This window comes from Palaemon carinicauda, chromosome 31, assembly GCF_036898095.1.
Source record: "Palaemon carinicauda isolate YSFRI2023 chromosome 31, ASM3689809v2, whole genome shotgun sequence".
Lineage (NCBI taxonomy): Eukaryota > Metazoa > Arthropoda > Malacostraca > Decapoda > Palaemonidae > Palaemon > Palaemon carinicauda.
In genome coordinates, this window is record NC_090755.1 from 78,375,774 (window position 1) to 78,392,734 (window position 16,961).

Here is a 16,961-nt window from a genome sequence, read left to right on the forward strand (position 1 = left end):
AGTATGGGTGTCTGTAGCATAAACACGTGTATGTTTTCTTTTATATACATTTAGTTACACTTTGAGTGTGTATATATGCTATCATGTGTAAGGTGGCTTGGGTATATGACTGTATAGAATGCATCCGAATCACTGCCAGACAGACCACTTAGGAGATTAGTGCTCCTCTGTAACCAAACCAGTTTGGGAGTGGCTCTCTCTCCCTCTCTCTCTCTCTCTCCCTCTCTCTCTCTCTCTCTCTCTCTCTCTCTCTCTCTCTCTCTTTCTGTGGTCTGGAGTTATTTTATATTTTTGAAAAGTCAATTTCCAAATTTCTTGACATGGTTTTTGGAAAATGCAAAGGTTGCGTAGAACTGGAATTACCAATGTCAATTTGGACAGCTTGCAAGCTATTTTTAGTAACGCCGCCGCCTCCTCATCCTCTTCTTCCTCCTCCTCCTCCTCCTCCTCCTCCTCCAAGTAGTACCCAAAGGTACTCATGTATACTGCGCCATTCACTTGTTTACGACCTCTGAAAGTTTTATTTTTATCTCCTGAAATCGCCATTTTTTTCGATGACGTTGATGTCCTCCATTTGCGATGTCGGATGTCGTATACAACTTTTGCTTGAATTATTAAATGTAGTTTCTCGCGAAACATAACCTGACCCTTTAGGTTATAAGACTTCACGTGATGCACAATAGATATTACGAATTTTATTTTCAGTTATCTCCACCCACTTGTTAGCCTTCCCCCATTACCTCCAATTGAAAACTTTCCTCCCCTTAGCACTGTATGCATTGCTTTGCACCGTTCCTTCTGCCCCTAGGTGCACCTGCTTTACTAATTTACTTCAATTTCCGCTTCCTCTCTTCGTTTGTGCTGTCCAACTCCTTATAACCTTTATATCTGTGCAACAGCAAGGTTCTCTTCCAGTTGCACGTGGATGCTGAATGGGCTATGTAGCTCAAATACACAAATCCTCCGGGTTTAGACTTTTATCTCCTATCTTGGTGTGTATCCTCTACTTTACTCTTTACTTTTACTTCTTGATGTAACAGCAAGGTTTTCTCCTCAGTTTCATCACTGCTTATTGGCCTCCTTGGCACCAACACTGGGATGTATGACCTTAATTCGTTGAATTTTATCCAGTTAACCATATCAGAGAGTTTGAGTGAGCTTTTGTATAGAAAGCTGACCGAGCTTCATTGTGTACAGTATGTGTGATGTTATCTTTTCACATTTTCGACTCCCCCAGAACCTCTGAACTAATTTCGACCGAATTTGCTACGAAGATTAAAATGTGGTTTAAATAGTTGGTCATGATTCTTCCAAATAAATGAAAATTTATAAATATTAAAAGTAGGGTGTAATCATTTAGAAAACATCTCTTGAATTACAGGGTCAAAATGAACAGAACTCCGGAACGTTCCTTATTTAGAGGTATTTCAAGTTGGTTCAAACAATAGGTCCTCAGAAATGGTATAGAGTTATGAATAGGAATCAGTAGGAAGTCTTGAATGTCTCATTTCCAGAACACAAGGGATACAGTTTTGTTGCTCTTTACATACAGTATGTGGAATACAGCAGAGAAAAGAGAATAGAACTTTATTTAGGATACTGATACAGGAACATTCTTGTAAACAATCAGTGATGTTCCTTACGGCCTGTTGTCCATTCTTTGATGTGTTTATATTAATGGAAGGCTCTTTGTAAATCAGTTTAATCAAGAAACCCTTTGCGCTGAAGTGTTCTTTTTTCCTTCAAAACAGAAATAGACAAACGCTGGATAGGTTGTTTTCATTCCTCTCCTTTTGTTGTTATCAGAAGATACTTAATTGATGGTTCCGGTTTGTTTTGTATTTATGTAGAAATAGAGTCCGCACTGACAATGAGAATTGTTCAAATTAGTCTGTTTGTTGATGCTATATCCTCCAGGCGGTGCATTACTTAATGGGCTTTTACAGCATCCCTTTGGTCAAGCCGCGCCCACTTTTAGCCCTCTACTGCACCTCCCTTCCCACTTTCTGCACTCAGCTATCCCACCTATTTTGATTTGATAGTGCGACGCTATACTTTTCCCCCAGTTACCCAGTAGCCTCTTAGTCGCTGTATAGCCTCTACAACCCCGGTTCCTTTTTCAAGCTCAATCTCACGGGATGAGAGTAGCCGTTCTGGTAGAATATTTACATATGAACTGGCATGAAAAGGATAAAAATATCTCTTCTTACACAGCAATTAAAGTTACAAGAATGACTGAAGTGCTACTGTCAAGACAACTCTCTCTCTCTCTCTCTCTCTCTCTCTCTCTCTCTCTCTCTCATCTCTCTCTCTCTCTTCTCTCTCTCTCTCTCTCTCTCTCTAAATTCAATAATGTAATTCCCCACCTATTTTGATTGGATAGTGCAACGCTATACTTTTCCCCCAGTAGCCTCGTAGTCGCTGTATAGCCTCTACAACCCCGGTTCCTCTTTTCAAGCACAATCTCACGGGATGAGAGTAGCCGTTCTGGTAAACGTTCTCACGAGGCAGAAATCTGATTTTAAGTAAATATATGATTTTATGTAATCATTAAAGTTCAAATATATGATTTCAAGTAATTCTTGAAATTCAAATATATGATTTTAAAGAATTCTTGAAATTCAAATATATGATACTAAGTAATTCTTGAAATTCAAATATATGATTTTAAAGAATTCTTGAAATTCAAATATATGATTTTAAAGAATTCTTGAAATTCAAATATATGATACTAAGTAATTCTTGAAATTCAAATATATGATTTTAAAGAATTCTTGAAATTCAAATATATGATACTAAGTAATTCTTGAAATTCAAATATATGATTTTAAAGAATTCTTGAAATTCAAATATATGATTTTAAAGAATTCTTGAAATTCAAATATATGATACTAAGTAATTCTTGAAATTCAAATATATGATTTTAAAGAATTCTTGAAATTCAAATATATGATTTTAAAGAATTCTTGAAATTCAAATATATGATTTTAAAGAATTCTTGAAATTCAAATATATGATACTAAGTAATTCTTTAAATTCAAATATATGATTTAAAGTAATCTTGAAATTCAAATATATGATTTAAAGTAATTCTTGAAATTCAAATATATGATTTTAAAGAATTCTTGAAATTCAAATATATGATTTAAAGTAATTCTTGAAATTCAAATATATGATTTTAAAGAATTCTTGAAATTCAAATATATGATTTTAAAGAATTCTTGAAATTCAAATATATGATACTAAGTGATAATAAGAGAGGGAGAAATCTTTGCTTGGGAAGCAGTCGATCCATTAAGAAGGCGATGGGAATTGCCCACTCAACCCTTCAATATACACTCATTGCCTACGTGTTTGTTAAAGTGATGACTGATGGAATTTTTTGTGGCATGCCACCCCTCCCCATTTCGGACATGTATTGAATAAGGCTTCTTATTCCTAGTATTGCTTAGAATAAGATTTATTCCTAGTATTGCTTAGAATAAGATTTCTTATTCCTAGTATTGCATAGAATAAGATTTCTTATTCTTATTATTGCATAGAATAAGATTTCTTATTCTTAGTATTGCATAGAATAAGATTTCTTATTCTTATTATTGCATAGAATAAGATTTCTTATTCTTATTATTACATAGAATAAGATTTCTTATTCCTAGTATTGCTTAGAATAAGATTTCTTATTCCTAGTTTTGCATAGAATAAGATTTCTTATTCTTATTATTGCATAGAATAAGATTTCTTATTCCTAGTATTGCTTAGAATAAGATTTCTTATTCCTAGTATTGCTTAGAATAAGATTTCTTATTCCTAGTATTGCATAGAATAACATTTCTTATTCCTAGTATTGCATAGAATAAGATTTCTTATTCCTAGTAATGCATAGAATAAGATTTCTTATTCCTAGTATTGCATAGAATAAGATTTCTTATCCATAGTATTGCATAGATTAAGATTTATCCATATTGCATAGAGTAAGATTCTTATCCATGGTATTGTATTGAATAAGATTTCATATCCATTGTAGGATCCGTTAAGGATTGCGAGTCCGGGAGCCACGCTCTCCGGATCCCGAGTAAGCTCTACCCAAGACTTGGCTCTACCCAAGGTATATAGAGTGACCCTTATTCTATATACCTTGGCTCTACCTTGCTCCACCGTTGATTTCATCGCCACCGTGACTGGCGGGGAATCTTGGGCTTGCATGCCTTGCTCCAGCGTTGTTTTCATCGCCACCGTGACTGGCGGGGAATCTTGGGCTTGCATGCCTTGCTCCAGCGTTGTTTCCATCGCCACCGTGACTGGCGGGGAATCTTGCGCTTACATGCCTTGCTCCAGCGTTGTTTCCATCGCCACCGTGACTGGCGGGGAATCTTGCGCTTACATGCCTTGCTCCAGCGTTGTTTCCATCGCCACCGTGACTGGCGGGGAATCTTGCGCTTACATGCCTTGCTCCAGCGTTGTTTCCATCGCCACCGTGACTGGCGGGGAATCTTGCGCTTACATGCCTTGCTCCAGCGTTGTTTCCATCGCCACCGTGACTGGCGGGGAATCTTGCGCTTACATGCCTTGCTCCAGCGTTGTTTCCATCGCCACCGTGACTGGCGGGGAATCTTGCGCTTACATGCCTTGCTCCAGCGTTGTTTCCATCGCCACCGTGACTGGCGGGGAATCTTGCGCTTACATGCCTTGCTCCAGCGTTGTTTCCATCGCCACCGTGACTGGCGGGGAATCTTGCGCTTACATGCCTTGCTCCAGCGTTGTTTCCATCGCCACCGTGACTGGCGGGGAATCTTGCGCTTACATGCCTTGCTCCAGCGTTGTTTCCATCGCCACCGTGACTGGCGGGGAATCTTGCGCTTACATGCCTTGCTCCACCGTTATTTCCATCGCCACCGTGACTGGCGGGGAATCTTGCGCTTAATTGCCGCACGTATTATGTCTCGCCGTTCTTGATGTCATTGATGAATTAATGATAACGTGATTGATTGGGAAAAAGGTCAGACGGTGCGAGACGCATCACAGGAAGTCGAATGAATTAGACTTTGGTATTCACAACGCTAGTTTTTATTGTGTTGGGTTATCGATGCATTTCATCAAGTTAGTTTGAACTTCTTTTGTGTGTAATTAACATGTTTTAATTTTTTTGTGATTATTTTTTTTTGTTATCGTTGGTATTTTGAATGAATATTCCATCTATTTTTCGGCTTTGTAACATTCTTTATAATCACACACACACACACACACACACACACACACACACACACATATATATATATATATATATATATATATATATATATATATATATATATATATATATGTGTGTGTGTGTATATATATATATATATATATATATGTGTGTGTGTGTATATATATATATATATATATATATATATATATATATATATATATATATATATATATATATATGTGTGTGTGTGTGTGTGTGTGTACATATATACACATATATATTGTGTGTGGATACATATAGTATGCAAATATACATAGGTATATGTATATATTTATATGCGTATAGGCACAGTTTTATGTATATATATATATATATATATATATATATATATATATATATATATATATATATATATATATATATTTATATAAATATGTATTCATATATATATCTATATAAATATATTTTCATTGTATTTTACTATAATGTAAATGTCTTAATTTTGTGAAGCGTACGCTAGAGAACAATTTCAGTCATGTGCTGTTTTCCCGTCAAAAATTATATACGACACTTTGAAGTAAAGTAAATAGGCGGCCTAAGAATATCCACTCTATTTATCTTTTCACATTTTCGACTCCCCCAGAACCTCTGAACCAATTTCGACCGAATTTGCTACAAAGATTAAAATGTGGTTAAATAGTTGGTCATGATTCTTTTGGTACGGCCTGTGTATCATGGGAGTTAAAATCAAGTATTTCGTTAACTCATCTCTCCCGCCTACTTTCAAACTTTGGAATTCACTTTTTACTCCATGATTCCTGTCGTAGATTCGTTCAAACCTGACCCTTATAGTGATTCGTCGTGAACATTATGATAAACTACTGATATCCATATACCCCATTTTGATATTTGTCCCATGTGAGCCGTAAAATTTAGTCCTTGTGGGGGATGATATTGCATAATATGAGCACATTGTTGCCCGGGGATTCAACTTCACCTTTGACCTTTTGAGGGTAGTTTTTACTTTGGAAATCTCTGAATAGTCATTTGGAATATTTAGAAACAAAAAATATTTTGCCAATGCTTTCAGCAAGTCTATGACGGGCATAGTGTGTCTCTAAGGTATTAATTGAGGTATGAACTTGAATATGTTAATTACCACCAAAGATCGTGTTATTTTTTGTTTTTAGATAGAGTATTCCGTTAGCCATTTTTATAGTAGCGGCTAGAATATTTTGTTAGTGTCATCACTGTACAGATTATCCTAGTTAATTACCTAATATTGCTCTACCTGTTAACCTTGACGTCCCCGTTCAAGTTCAGCTAGTTCGGGTATAAGCAGACCTCAACAGTCTTCTCAGTCTGACCTTGTATCAGGTACGTCAGTGGCTGCCTTACTTTGAAAAAACTTCTGTCTGTCTGTCTGTATAGATTGCCTTACCTTGTGTAAGACCCGGGCTCTTGCCTTTGGGCAGCCCGGAAAAGAATGTAATTTGAATTGTAGAGCGTTATATGTGTATAAAAGAACTTGTAACTTGAATAGGGAAAAAAAAAACTTCATGCTGTAGGTGTCATTGCTAGCAGCTCTACTCCATGAATAAATTTTTTGTAGCCTTGCTGTTGCCAACCTCTGTACAAATTATGAGCATTTAGTTATTGCAATTTTGTAAGGGCATAATTTCATGTCTGCTCATTGATATGACGAAGTAGCACTGCGAGGTTTTTACCTAGCGTCAGTTGTCTGTATATTTGTCAGGTATTTTGTTTTTACCTAAATCTAACCTCTGAAATCTTGTAAATAGCTTTATGGCCTATATAAAATAACGATACGATATTTATTTTCAACTTTTCTTGATAAGTTGATGGTTCTTTAACAAAAAGTAAAGCTCTAAAGTGCTCAACTTTTTTTTTCAGTGAGGAGGCACACTCAATTTTTGGTGCCGAGTTGTAGTTTTTTCACCAAAAATTTCAAGTGTTTGAGTTCGTTAGAGAGGTCCCTATATTATATAAAAAAGTTTAATTGGTCCTGATTAAGTGTATCACCTAATTGTTTTGATGTTGATAGTGAATTAGCTTGTCGCTCAAAGTTTCCTCAAACTCTGGAGAGCTTTGATGTTTTATCTCCCATCTTATCCTGAAACCATTTTGTAGAACTTCACGCCGTCGTTACTCTGTTTCTTCTTCCTTTACTTTTAACTTGCTCTCCAACCTATTTCAACCATTGTTTCATAATGTAACCGTGGGGATCCTCCCCACCCCCATCCCCCGTGGCATCTCAGCATTGTATGGCTTTCTACGCGCTAGTACTGTACCATATAGGCCAAATTCCATAAATCTTGAGTTTCGTAGAGCTTAAGTGACCCGTATAGCATTGCCCTAAATCATTTAAGGCTCTTGCACGAAGCAAATAGAGGCAAGTGTCACGTTTGCAAGCAGATTGATGTGTGTAAATGTAGAGCTTAAGTGACCCGTATAGCATTGCCCTAAATCATTTAAGGCTCTTACACGAAGCAAGTAGAGGCAAGTGTCACGTTTGCAAGCAGATTGATGTGTATAATTATATACATGCCCATTTTTTATTAGGCAAGTTAAGGTGCTAATTACTTACCTTGACTAATTAAGAAAGGCAAGTTACTTGTCCGGGGTCTTTAACCCTGCACGTGTCGTTTTTTTTTCTTGGGGGGGGATAATAATAATAATAATTTGTTAGTTGGTTAAATTAAAGAAATTTATTTTGCTTTATATGTAAAAATCTGCAATATATCTCCTTCTGGTCAATATATTGAGATAATAGAATGAAATAAAGTTTAGAGTAAGAATTACAATCATGAAATAATTATGCGGAAAATTTAGTTTTGCCGATTTTGATCAAACCTTTGTCCCATCATCTCAAGTATTTTCAAATTAAAGAAGTAAATTTTTAAATATTTTGTTATAACAATATTGTAGTTAATCATTCATTTGAAGAAAGTAAAGAATTTATATATCGTTAATGTCAAATTTAGTTTAAAATATTAGGGAATATAGCAGTCTTCTATGTTGATAGTAAATTATAGAAGAATTATTATGTTCGTTTTACGCCTTTGAGAGATACTATTGTACCAACTGTGTGTCACACAATCGTACATAATTATTTTGTATATATTATGCTTGTATCGGTGCTCTTCCCCTCGCACTAAAAAGAACCTGAATAATCATGTCTCCGGTTTTGCTCTGTAACATTGTCTGTCTCTCGAACATGTTATGTCCTGTTGCCTTGAGGTTTTGTATATAAAGGAGAGTGTTCCTTGATAAACAACTCAGTTGATTGCATCCTGCCTTTGAGTTCACAACCCTCTCTCGGCTCGTCACACTATACATTAGACTAGCCATTTTGAAGCTTTATTTATGCACAGAAATTATTTTTTGACTTTGTACTAATGACCTGAACAGGTTGGGGAACAGTTGCTATAGCAGGGTAATCTTAGCAACCTTATTTGCCCTCGACTTAACTAATGACCAGAACAGGTTGGGGAACAGTTGCTATAGCAGGGTAATCTCGGCAACCTTATTTGCCCTCGACTCGACTAATGACCTGAACAGGTTGGGGGAACAGTTGCTATAGCAGGGTAATCTCGGCAACCTTATTTGCCCTCGACTCGACTAATGACCTGAACAGGTTGGGGAACAGTTGCTATAGCAGGGTAATCTCGGCAACCTTATTTGCCCTCGACTCGACTAATGACCTGAACAGGTTGGGGGAACAGTTGCTATAGCAGGGTAATCTCGGCAACCTTATTTGCCCTCGACTCGACTAATGACCTGAACAGGTTGGGGGAACAGTCGCTATAGCAGGGTAATCTCGGCAACCTTATTTGCCCTCGACTCGACTAATGACCTGAACAGGTTGGGGGAACAGTCGCTATAGCAGGGTAATCTCGGCAACCTTATTTGCCCTCGACTTGACTAATGACCTGAACAGGTTGGGGGAACAGTCGCTATAGCAGGGTAATCTCGGCAACCTTATTTGCCCTCGACTCGACTAATGACCTGAACAGGTTGGGGGAACAGTCGCTATAGCAGGGTAATCTCGGCAACCTTATTTGCCCTCGACTCGACTAATGACCCGAACAGGTTGGGGGAACAGTCGCTATAGCAGGGTAATCTCGGCAACCTTATTTGCCCTCGACTCGACTAATGACCCGAACAGGTTGGGGGAACAGTCGCTATAGCAGGGTAATCTCGGCAACCTTATTTGGCCTCGACTCGACTAATGACCCGAACAGGTTGGGGGAACAGTCGCTATAGCAGGGTAATCTCGGCAACCTTATTTGGCCTCGACTCGACTAATGACCCGAACAGGTTGGGGGAACAGTCGCTATAGCAGGGTAATCTCGGCAACCTTATTTGGCCTCGACTTAACGTGGGCCTTCCTAGGATGGGAGCCGTTGCGCTATATGGGGTCATTTAGATAACCTGATTTGCCTTTGAATCGATAAGCTTCCGTCTCCCAGGTGATGGGTCTTGAGGATGTGACCTCCTAGCTTGAAGTCTGTTCATTTTCGCATGATGAGTTTGATGATGTAGATGTTTTTCTGTAGTTAGGATAATGATAATCCTAATAGTAATTTTAAGTTTTAGCAATAATGATAATAAAAGTATTGATTTATTTATATTATCATTACTATAGTTATTATTATTATTATTATTTTTATTATTTTATAATTATTATTATTATTATTATAATAATAATTATTATTATTATTATTATTATTATTATTATTATTATGCTGATAACTATGAGTAATCACTACTACAACTACAATACTACAACTACTATGCCTTATTAAGGAATTTAGACATGACTATGTGAACAGGGCAAGGAAAACAAGTCAAAAAGCAGAGATAAAAGTCTTATCAAGTCAAAGCGTATTAAGTCTTGGTGGTATCTGGTTACAGTGTGCCGCGCAATACATGTTATATACGGTAACTCCATCAAGAGGGAATCTACTATTCAGTATTTTTTATGTTAAATGTAACTTTTAGTTAGGTATGAAGAGTATTTTATGTGTATTAAAATGCTTAATAGTGGCCATTTTGACTACCAGGATCAATCTTTAAAATATACAGTTTTTTTTTTGTCAGAAATAAAAACATCTATTATCTTATTGCATTTAAGGTATATTTTAATATATCTTTTATCTTTGGTATGTGCCTTATCATCCACTCCAGCCTTTATACTGTTATGGGTGCCGTTATAGTATGTGGCCTACCTTTTTGGATCTGTTATAGTATGTGGCCTACCCGGTTTGAATGTGTCTTACCTAAGCCGGTTTGAATGTGTCCAACCTTAGGAAGAGTTTGTATATATATGTAATGAAATCAATTATTTTTCACAATTGTTTAATATCTAACAATACAATTTTAAAAGAACAGTTTCCTTGCCTACGAGTACGACGGGAGAAGCTAACTTAAAAAACCCACCTAACCTATGCTAAAAGCCGTGTCCTTACCTACGAGTACGACGGGAGAAGCTAACTTAAAAAACCCACCTAACCTATGCTAAAAGCCGTGTCCGGACCCCCCCCCCCCCCCCTTACACAACATTAACATTAACTACATAGTTAAATAATGAAATCCATGTGTACTTACATGATCAATATTCGTAATAACAGTATGTAGGCCACATACTATATCAGAGACAAAATTCCGTAGGCCACACTCGAAAGGTAGGCCACATACTATAACGGCACCCTGTTATGTTTCTTGTATCTTTTAATCCAGCCTCTAGCCTCGCGTGTATTAACCGTATTTTCCAACCTTGCCTGTGACCTCTTTCTGTATTTTCTTTATCACTTAGGCCATCCTCAATCCTTTTTTCTCTATTTCCCGTATCTTCCAACCAAAACTGTGTTCTCTTTTGTATTTCCTGTATCATTTAACCCAGTCTCTATCCTCATATTGTGTTTCATTCATCTTGGAACATATCTTCTTTTGTATTTGATGTATATTTTAACCCAGCCTCTATCCTCTTGTATTTCTTGCATTATTTAACACAGCCTCTGTCTTCTTATTATGATTCATTTATCTTTTAACATATCTTCTTTTGTATTTGCTATATCATTTAACACAACCTCTATCATCTTTTCGTATTTCCTGTATCATTTAACCCTGCCATTATCCTCTATTGTATTTCCTGTATCATTTAACCCAGCCTCTATCCTCTTTTGTATTTCCTGTATCATTTAACCCAGCCTCTATCCTCTTTTGTATTTCCTGTATCATTTAACCCAGCCTCTATCCTCTTTTGTATTTCCTGTATCATTTAACCCAGCCTCTATCCTCTCTTGTATTTCCTGTATCGTGAAACCAAGCCTCTATCTTTTGTATTTCATGTATCATTTAACCCAGCTTCTTTCCTTTTTTGTATATCCTGTATCGTTTAACCCGGGCTCTATCTTTTGTATTTCCTGTATCATTTAACCCAGGCTCTATCCTTTTATTGTGTTTTCTGTATCTGTGAACTTATCTTTTGTATTTGCTATATATCCCAACTCAGACTGTATCCTCTTTTGTATTTCCTGTATCTTTTACACTTTTGTATTCCCTGTACCATTTAACCAAGCCTCTATCCTCCTTTGTATTTCCAGTATCTTTTAACCCTACCTATCCTCTTTTGTATTTCCTGTATCTATTAACCCAGCCTCTATCCTCTCTTGTATTTCCTGTATCTTTTAACCCAGCATCTATCCTCTTTTGTATTTCCTTTGTCCCTTATCACAGCCTCTATACTTTTTGGCATTTCCTGTATCGCTTTACACAGCCTTTATCCTTTTTTGCATTTCCTGTATCTTTTAATCCAGCCTTTATCCTCTTTTGTATTTCCTGTATCTTTTAACCTAGTCTCTATCCTCTCTTGTATTTCCTGCATCTTTTAACCCTGCGTCTATCCTCTTTTGTATTTCCTTTGTCCCTTATCACAGCCTCTATACTTTTTGGCATTTCCTGTATCGTTTTACACAGCCTCTATCCTCTTTTGCATTTCCTGTATCTTTTAATCAAGCCTCTATCCTCTTTTGTATTTCCTGTATCTTTTAACCTAGTGTCTATCCTCTCTTGTATTTCCTATGTCATTTAACCCAGTCTCTATCCTCTTGTATTTCCTGTATCATTCAACGCAGCTTCTATCCTCTTATGTATTTCCATTATCATTTAAGCCTGCCTCTATCCTCATTTGTATTTCCTGTATCATTTAACCCTGCCTCTATCCTCATTTGTATTTCCTGTATCATTTACCGTAGCCTCTATCATGTTATGTATTTCCTGTATAATTTACCCTAGCGTCTATCCTCTTCTGTATTTCCTGTATCATTTACCGTAGCCTCTATCATGTTATGTATTTCCTGTATAATTTACCCTAGCCTCTATCCTCTTTTGTATTTCCTGTATCATTTAACCATGCCTCTATCCTCTTTTTTTATTTCCTGTATCATTTACCGTAGCCTCTATCCTGTTATGTATTTCCTGTATAATGTACACTAGCCTCTATCCTCTTTTGTATTTCCTCTATCATTTAACCCAGCCTTTATCCTCTTATTGTGTTTCCTCTATCTTTGAACATATCTACTTTTGTAATTGCTGTATCTTCCAACCTAGCCTCTATCCTCTTTTGTATCATTTAAGCCAGCCTCTATCCTCTTTTGTATTTCCTGTATCATTTAACCCAGCCTTTATCCTCTTATTGTGTTTCCTCTATCTTTGAACATATCTTATTTTGTATTTGCAGTATCATTTAACCCAGCCTCTATCCTCTTGTATTTCTTGTATCTTTTAACCCAGGCTTTATCCTCTTACTGTGTTTCCTCCATCTTTGAACATATTTAATTTGTATTTGCTGTATCTTCCAATCCAGACTGTTTTCTCTTTTGTATTTCCTGTATATTTTAACCCAGTCCCTACTTTCATATGTATTTCTTGCATTATTTAACCTAGCTGTATCCTATCTTGTATTTCCTGTATCTTTTAACCCAGTCCCTATCTTCATATATATTTCTTGCATCATTTAACCTAGCCGTATCCACTTTCGTATTTTCTGTATCTTTTAACCCAGTCCCTATCTTCATATATATATATATATATATATATATATATATATATATATATATATATATATATATATATATATATATATATATATATATATATATATATATATATATATATATATATATTTCTTGTATCATTTAACCTAGCCGTATCCACTTTCGTATTTCCTGTATCTTTTAGCCCAGTCCCTATCTTATATATTTCTTGCATCATTTAACCTAGCCGTATCCACTTTCGTATTTCCTGTATCTTTTAACCCAGTCCCTATCTTCATATATATTTCTTCCATCATTTAACCTAGCAGTATCCTCTTTTGTATTTCATGTATCTTTTAACCCAGTCCCTATCTTCATATATATATTTTTTGCATCATTTAATCTAGCCGTATCCACTTTTCGTATTCCCTGTACTTTTTTCTCCTCCTTTTTCCACTTTTGTATTCCATGTAACTTTTGACATAGCCTCTCTCCTTGTGTATTTTCTGTATTATTTAAACAAGCTTCTACCTTATGTGTTTCCTGTATTTCCCAGACATGACTTCATTCATTTTTTGTATTCCAAGTATTTTTTGAACCAGCATCTTATAGTCATATACTGTATACTTCCTGTATCATTTTACTCAGCCTTATCCATTTAATGATTGTCTGTGTCTTGCAACCTAACCTTTATCCTCTTTTGTATTTCCGGTATATTTGAACTCCGCCTCTATCCTCTTGTATTTTCTATGCTTTCCAACCTAGACTATAATCTCTTTTGTATTTTTTATCTTTTAACTTATCTTCTTTTGTATTTCCTGTATCTTCTAACCTGTCTGTATACTTTTATATTCTCTGTATCTTTTAACCCAGCATCTTTTCTCATTTGTAATCGCTGTATCTTTTAACGCACCCTCTATCTTCTTTTATATTTCCCCTATCATTTAACCCAGCTGGTTTCCTCTAGTATTTACTGTATCATATAACCCATCCCCTATCCCCTTTTGTATTTTCAGTATTATGTAACTTCCCATCTCTTGAAAGGGGCAGGGATGGATGGGGAAAAGTAGAGTAATGAGTCCATTCACATACCAGTTAGAGGTTTTCTGAATTACTCTTAGGTTTATTTGGTATATCTGATATAGATGACCTTGTGGCTTACCGTGAATTACTCTTAGGTTTATTTGGTATATCTGATATAGAGGACCTTGTGGCTTACCGTGAATTACTCTTAGGTTTATTTGGTATATCTGATATAGAGGACCTTGTGGCTTACCGTGAATTACTCTTAGGTTTATTTGGTATATCTGATATAGATGACCTTGTGGCTTACCGTGAATTACTCTTAGGTTTATTTGGTATATCTGATATAAATGACCTTGTAGCTTACCGTGGGTAATTAACTTGCAATTTGTTTAGCTTCAAGTCTTTTCTATCAAAGCTTCTCTCTCCCTCTCTTTTTGTCTGCTAATATGTATGGTATCATCATTGCTAAGCGTTAATTCTAATGTGACTTTGTTACCCAAACCTTAGATCTCTGTGGTCAACCTGCTAATTGATGTTTATAATATATCACTGATTTTATTGCATTTCTCATATTTATTTTTCTTTTTTTTTTTGGTACCGATGTCAAAAGTGTAAGATCACTGTACCCTTATTGTAACTCTGTATATGGCTTCTGCTGAAATATAGATTATTATTATTATTTTTTTTTAACAAATGCCAAGAAAGTGCTACTTGTTTATCGTCATTATTATAGTAGTATTAGTATTGCTATTTTTTTTATCACTGTTATTATTCTCGTTGTAGTTTATACATAAAATGAAAAGGCACTGGAGTAAAATACTATTAATTGCTTATCAAGGGCACTTACTGCTTATGTCATTCCTTCTTTGGTTGTAGATTGGTAATATCAGTATATAACAGAATTCTTTAGAATAGTATAGAGAACTATTATACATAGTAAATCCCTTTAGATAATTCAACGTTTAATTAATTTATGATAAAATGATCACGCTGATTGTATGTACATATACCTTTGTAACTACTGTAACAGCGCCGATGTTCACGAAATGGAAAACTCGCTCAAATAATGAACTTGACAATGAGCTGAAACAAATCACCCATTATGTTCTTAAGAATCATCAATGCTGCGAGACAACGAAATAAGTAATGTCAACAAGATACGTACTGGTCATACGACAACTCATTGCTTTTTAATATGCACTCCTTTAGAGTTGTTCCAAAGTGCAATTTCCGGCATAATTTTAACAGTTAAATATTTTATAGACGGTTGATGACCTTTTTTGGAGACTAAATATGTTTTAGACGGGCAATGACCTTTGTGAAAACTGAATATGTTATAGACGGGCAATGATCTTTTTGAAGACTGAATATATTTTAGACGGGCAATGATCTTTATGAAGACAACATATTTTAGACGGGCAGTGACCTTTGTGAAGACTAAATGTGTTTTAGACGGGCAATGAACTTTGTGATTTCTAAATATGTGTTAGACGGGAAATGACCTTGTGCAGACTAAATATGTTTTAGACGGGCAATGACCTTTATGAAGATCAAATATGTTTTAGACGGGGAATGACCTTTGTGAAGACAAAATATGATTTAGACGGACAATGACCTATGTGAAGACTAAATGAGTTTTAGACAGGCAATGACCTTTATAAGACTTGAATGTTTTAGACGGACAATGACCTTTGTAAGACTAAATATGTTTTAGACGGGCAATGACCTTTATTAAGATCAAATATGTTTTAGACCTTTGTGAAGACAAAATATGTTTTAGACTGTACTGATCTTTGTGAAAACAAAAGAGGTTTTAGACAGGTGCAGACTTTTGTGAAAACATGGGAGGTTTTATACATGTGCTGACATCTGTGAAGACAAAATATGTTTAGACAGGTGCTGACATCTGTGAAGACAAAATATGTTTAGACAGGTGCTGACATCTGTGAAGACAAAATATGTTTAGACAGGTTCTGACATCTGTGAAGACAAAATATGTTTTATACAGATGCTAACCTTAGGTTTTTTTTTTTATTATTGGATTCTGAGAGTTTCTCGTTTCATAATATTGGAATAACTGATTTTTTTTCACGTATAGCAGCGGTTTTTTTTAAGCATCAGTATGATTATTTTTACAATAACTGTAAAAACAAAAAATTTTATTTTGACTTATCGGTAATGTTTTATCAGTTAACAAATAATTTAAGATTTTATTTAATTGTTCAGGTGTTAATTTTATTAATTTAGGAAAAACTACATCTTAATCCTTTATTTCTTTAGTGTGATCTTTCATTTTATTATTCACAATTGTTGAAAATGGTTATCCTTAATAATTGATCTAAGCTTTGCAGATATAATTTTCATTCTTTTATTTATCCTTCTCTTATGGTCTTCAAGCGTTTATTCTATATTAATCATTGCCATGCAAATCCTATATCCTCTTAATTATAAGACATTATAGCTAATTTTCATCATTTTATTCTGTATTATTATTATTATTATTATTATTATTACTACTACTACTATTCAGGCTACAACCCTAGTTGGAAAAGCAAGATGCTATAAGCCCAGGGGCTCTAACAGGGAAAAATAGCCCAGTGAGGAAAGGAAATAAGGAAATAAATAAATGAAGAGAACAAATTAACAATAAATCATTCTAAAATAAGTAACAACGTCAAAACAGA

At 35.4% G+C, this 16,961-nt stretch overlaps 2 protein-coding genes across 2 annotated transcripts in view; one reads left to right on the top strand and one right to left on the bottom strand.

Annotated features, from left to right (window-relative positions):
* Positions 1 to 546, bottom strand: part of LOC137624800 (propionyl-CoA carboxylase beta chain, mitochondrial-like) — an 18,153-nt gene extending 17,607 nt beyond the window's left edge. Inside the window, exon 1 of the mRNA XM_068355753.1 lies at positions 364 to 546. Coding sequence (XP_068211854.1) covers positions 364 to 546 — 183 coding nt within the window. The remainder of the gene's footprint in view (positions 1 to 363) is intronic.
* Positions 1 to 16,961, top strand: part of LOC137624801 (uncharacterized) — a 125,612-nt gene that overhangs the window by 36,088 nt on the left and 72,563 nt on the right. The window lies entirely within an intron of this gene.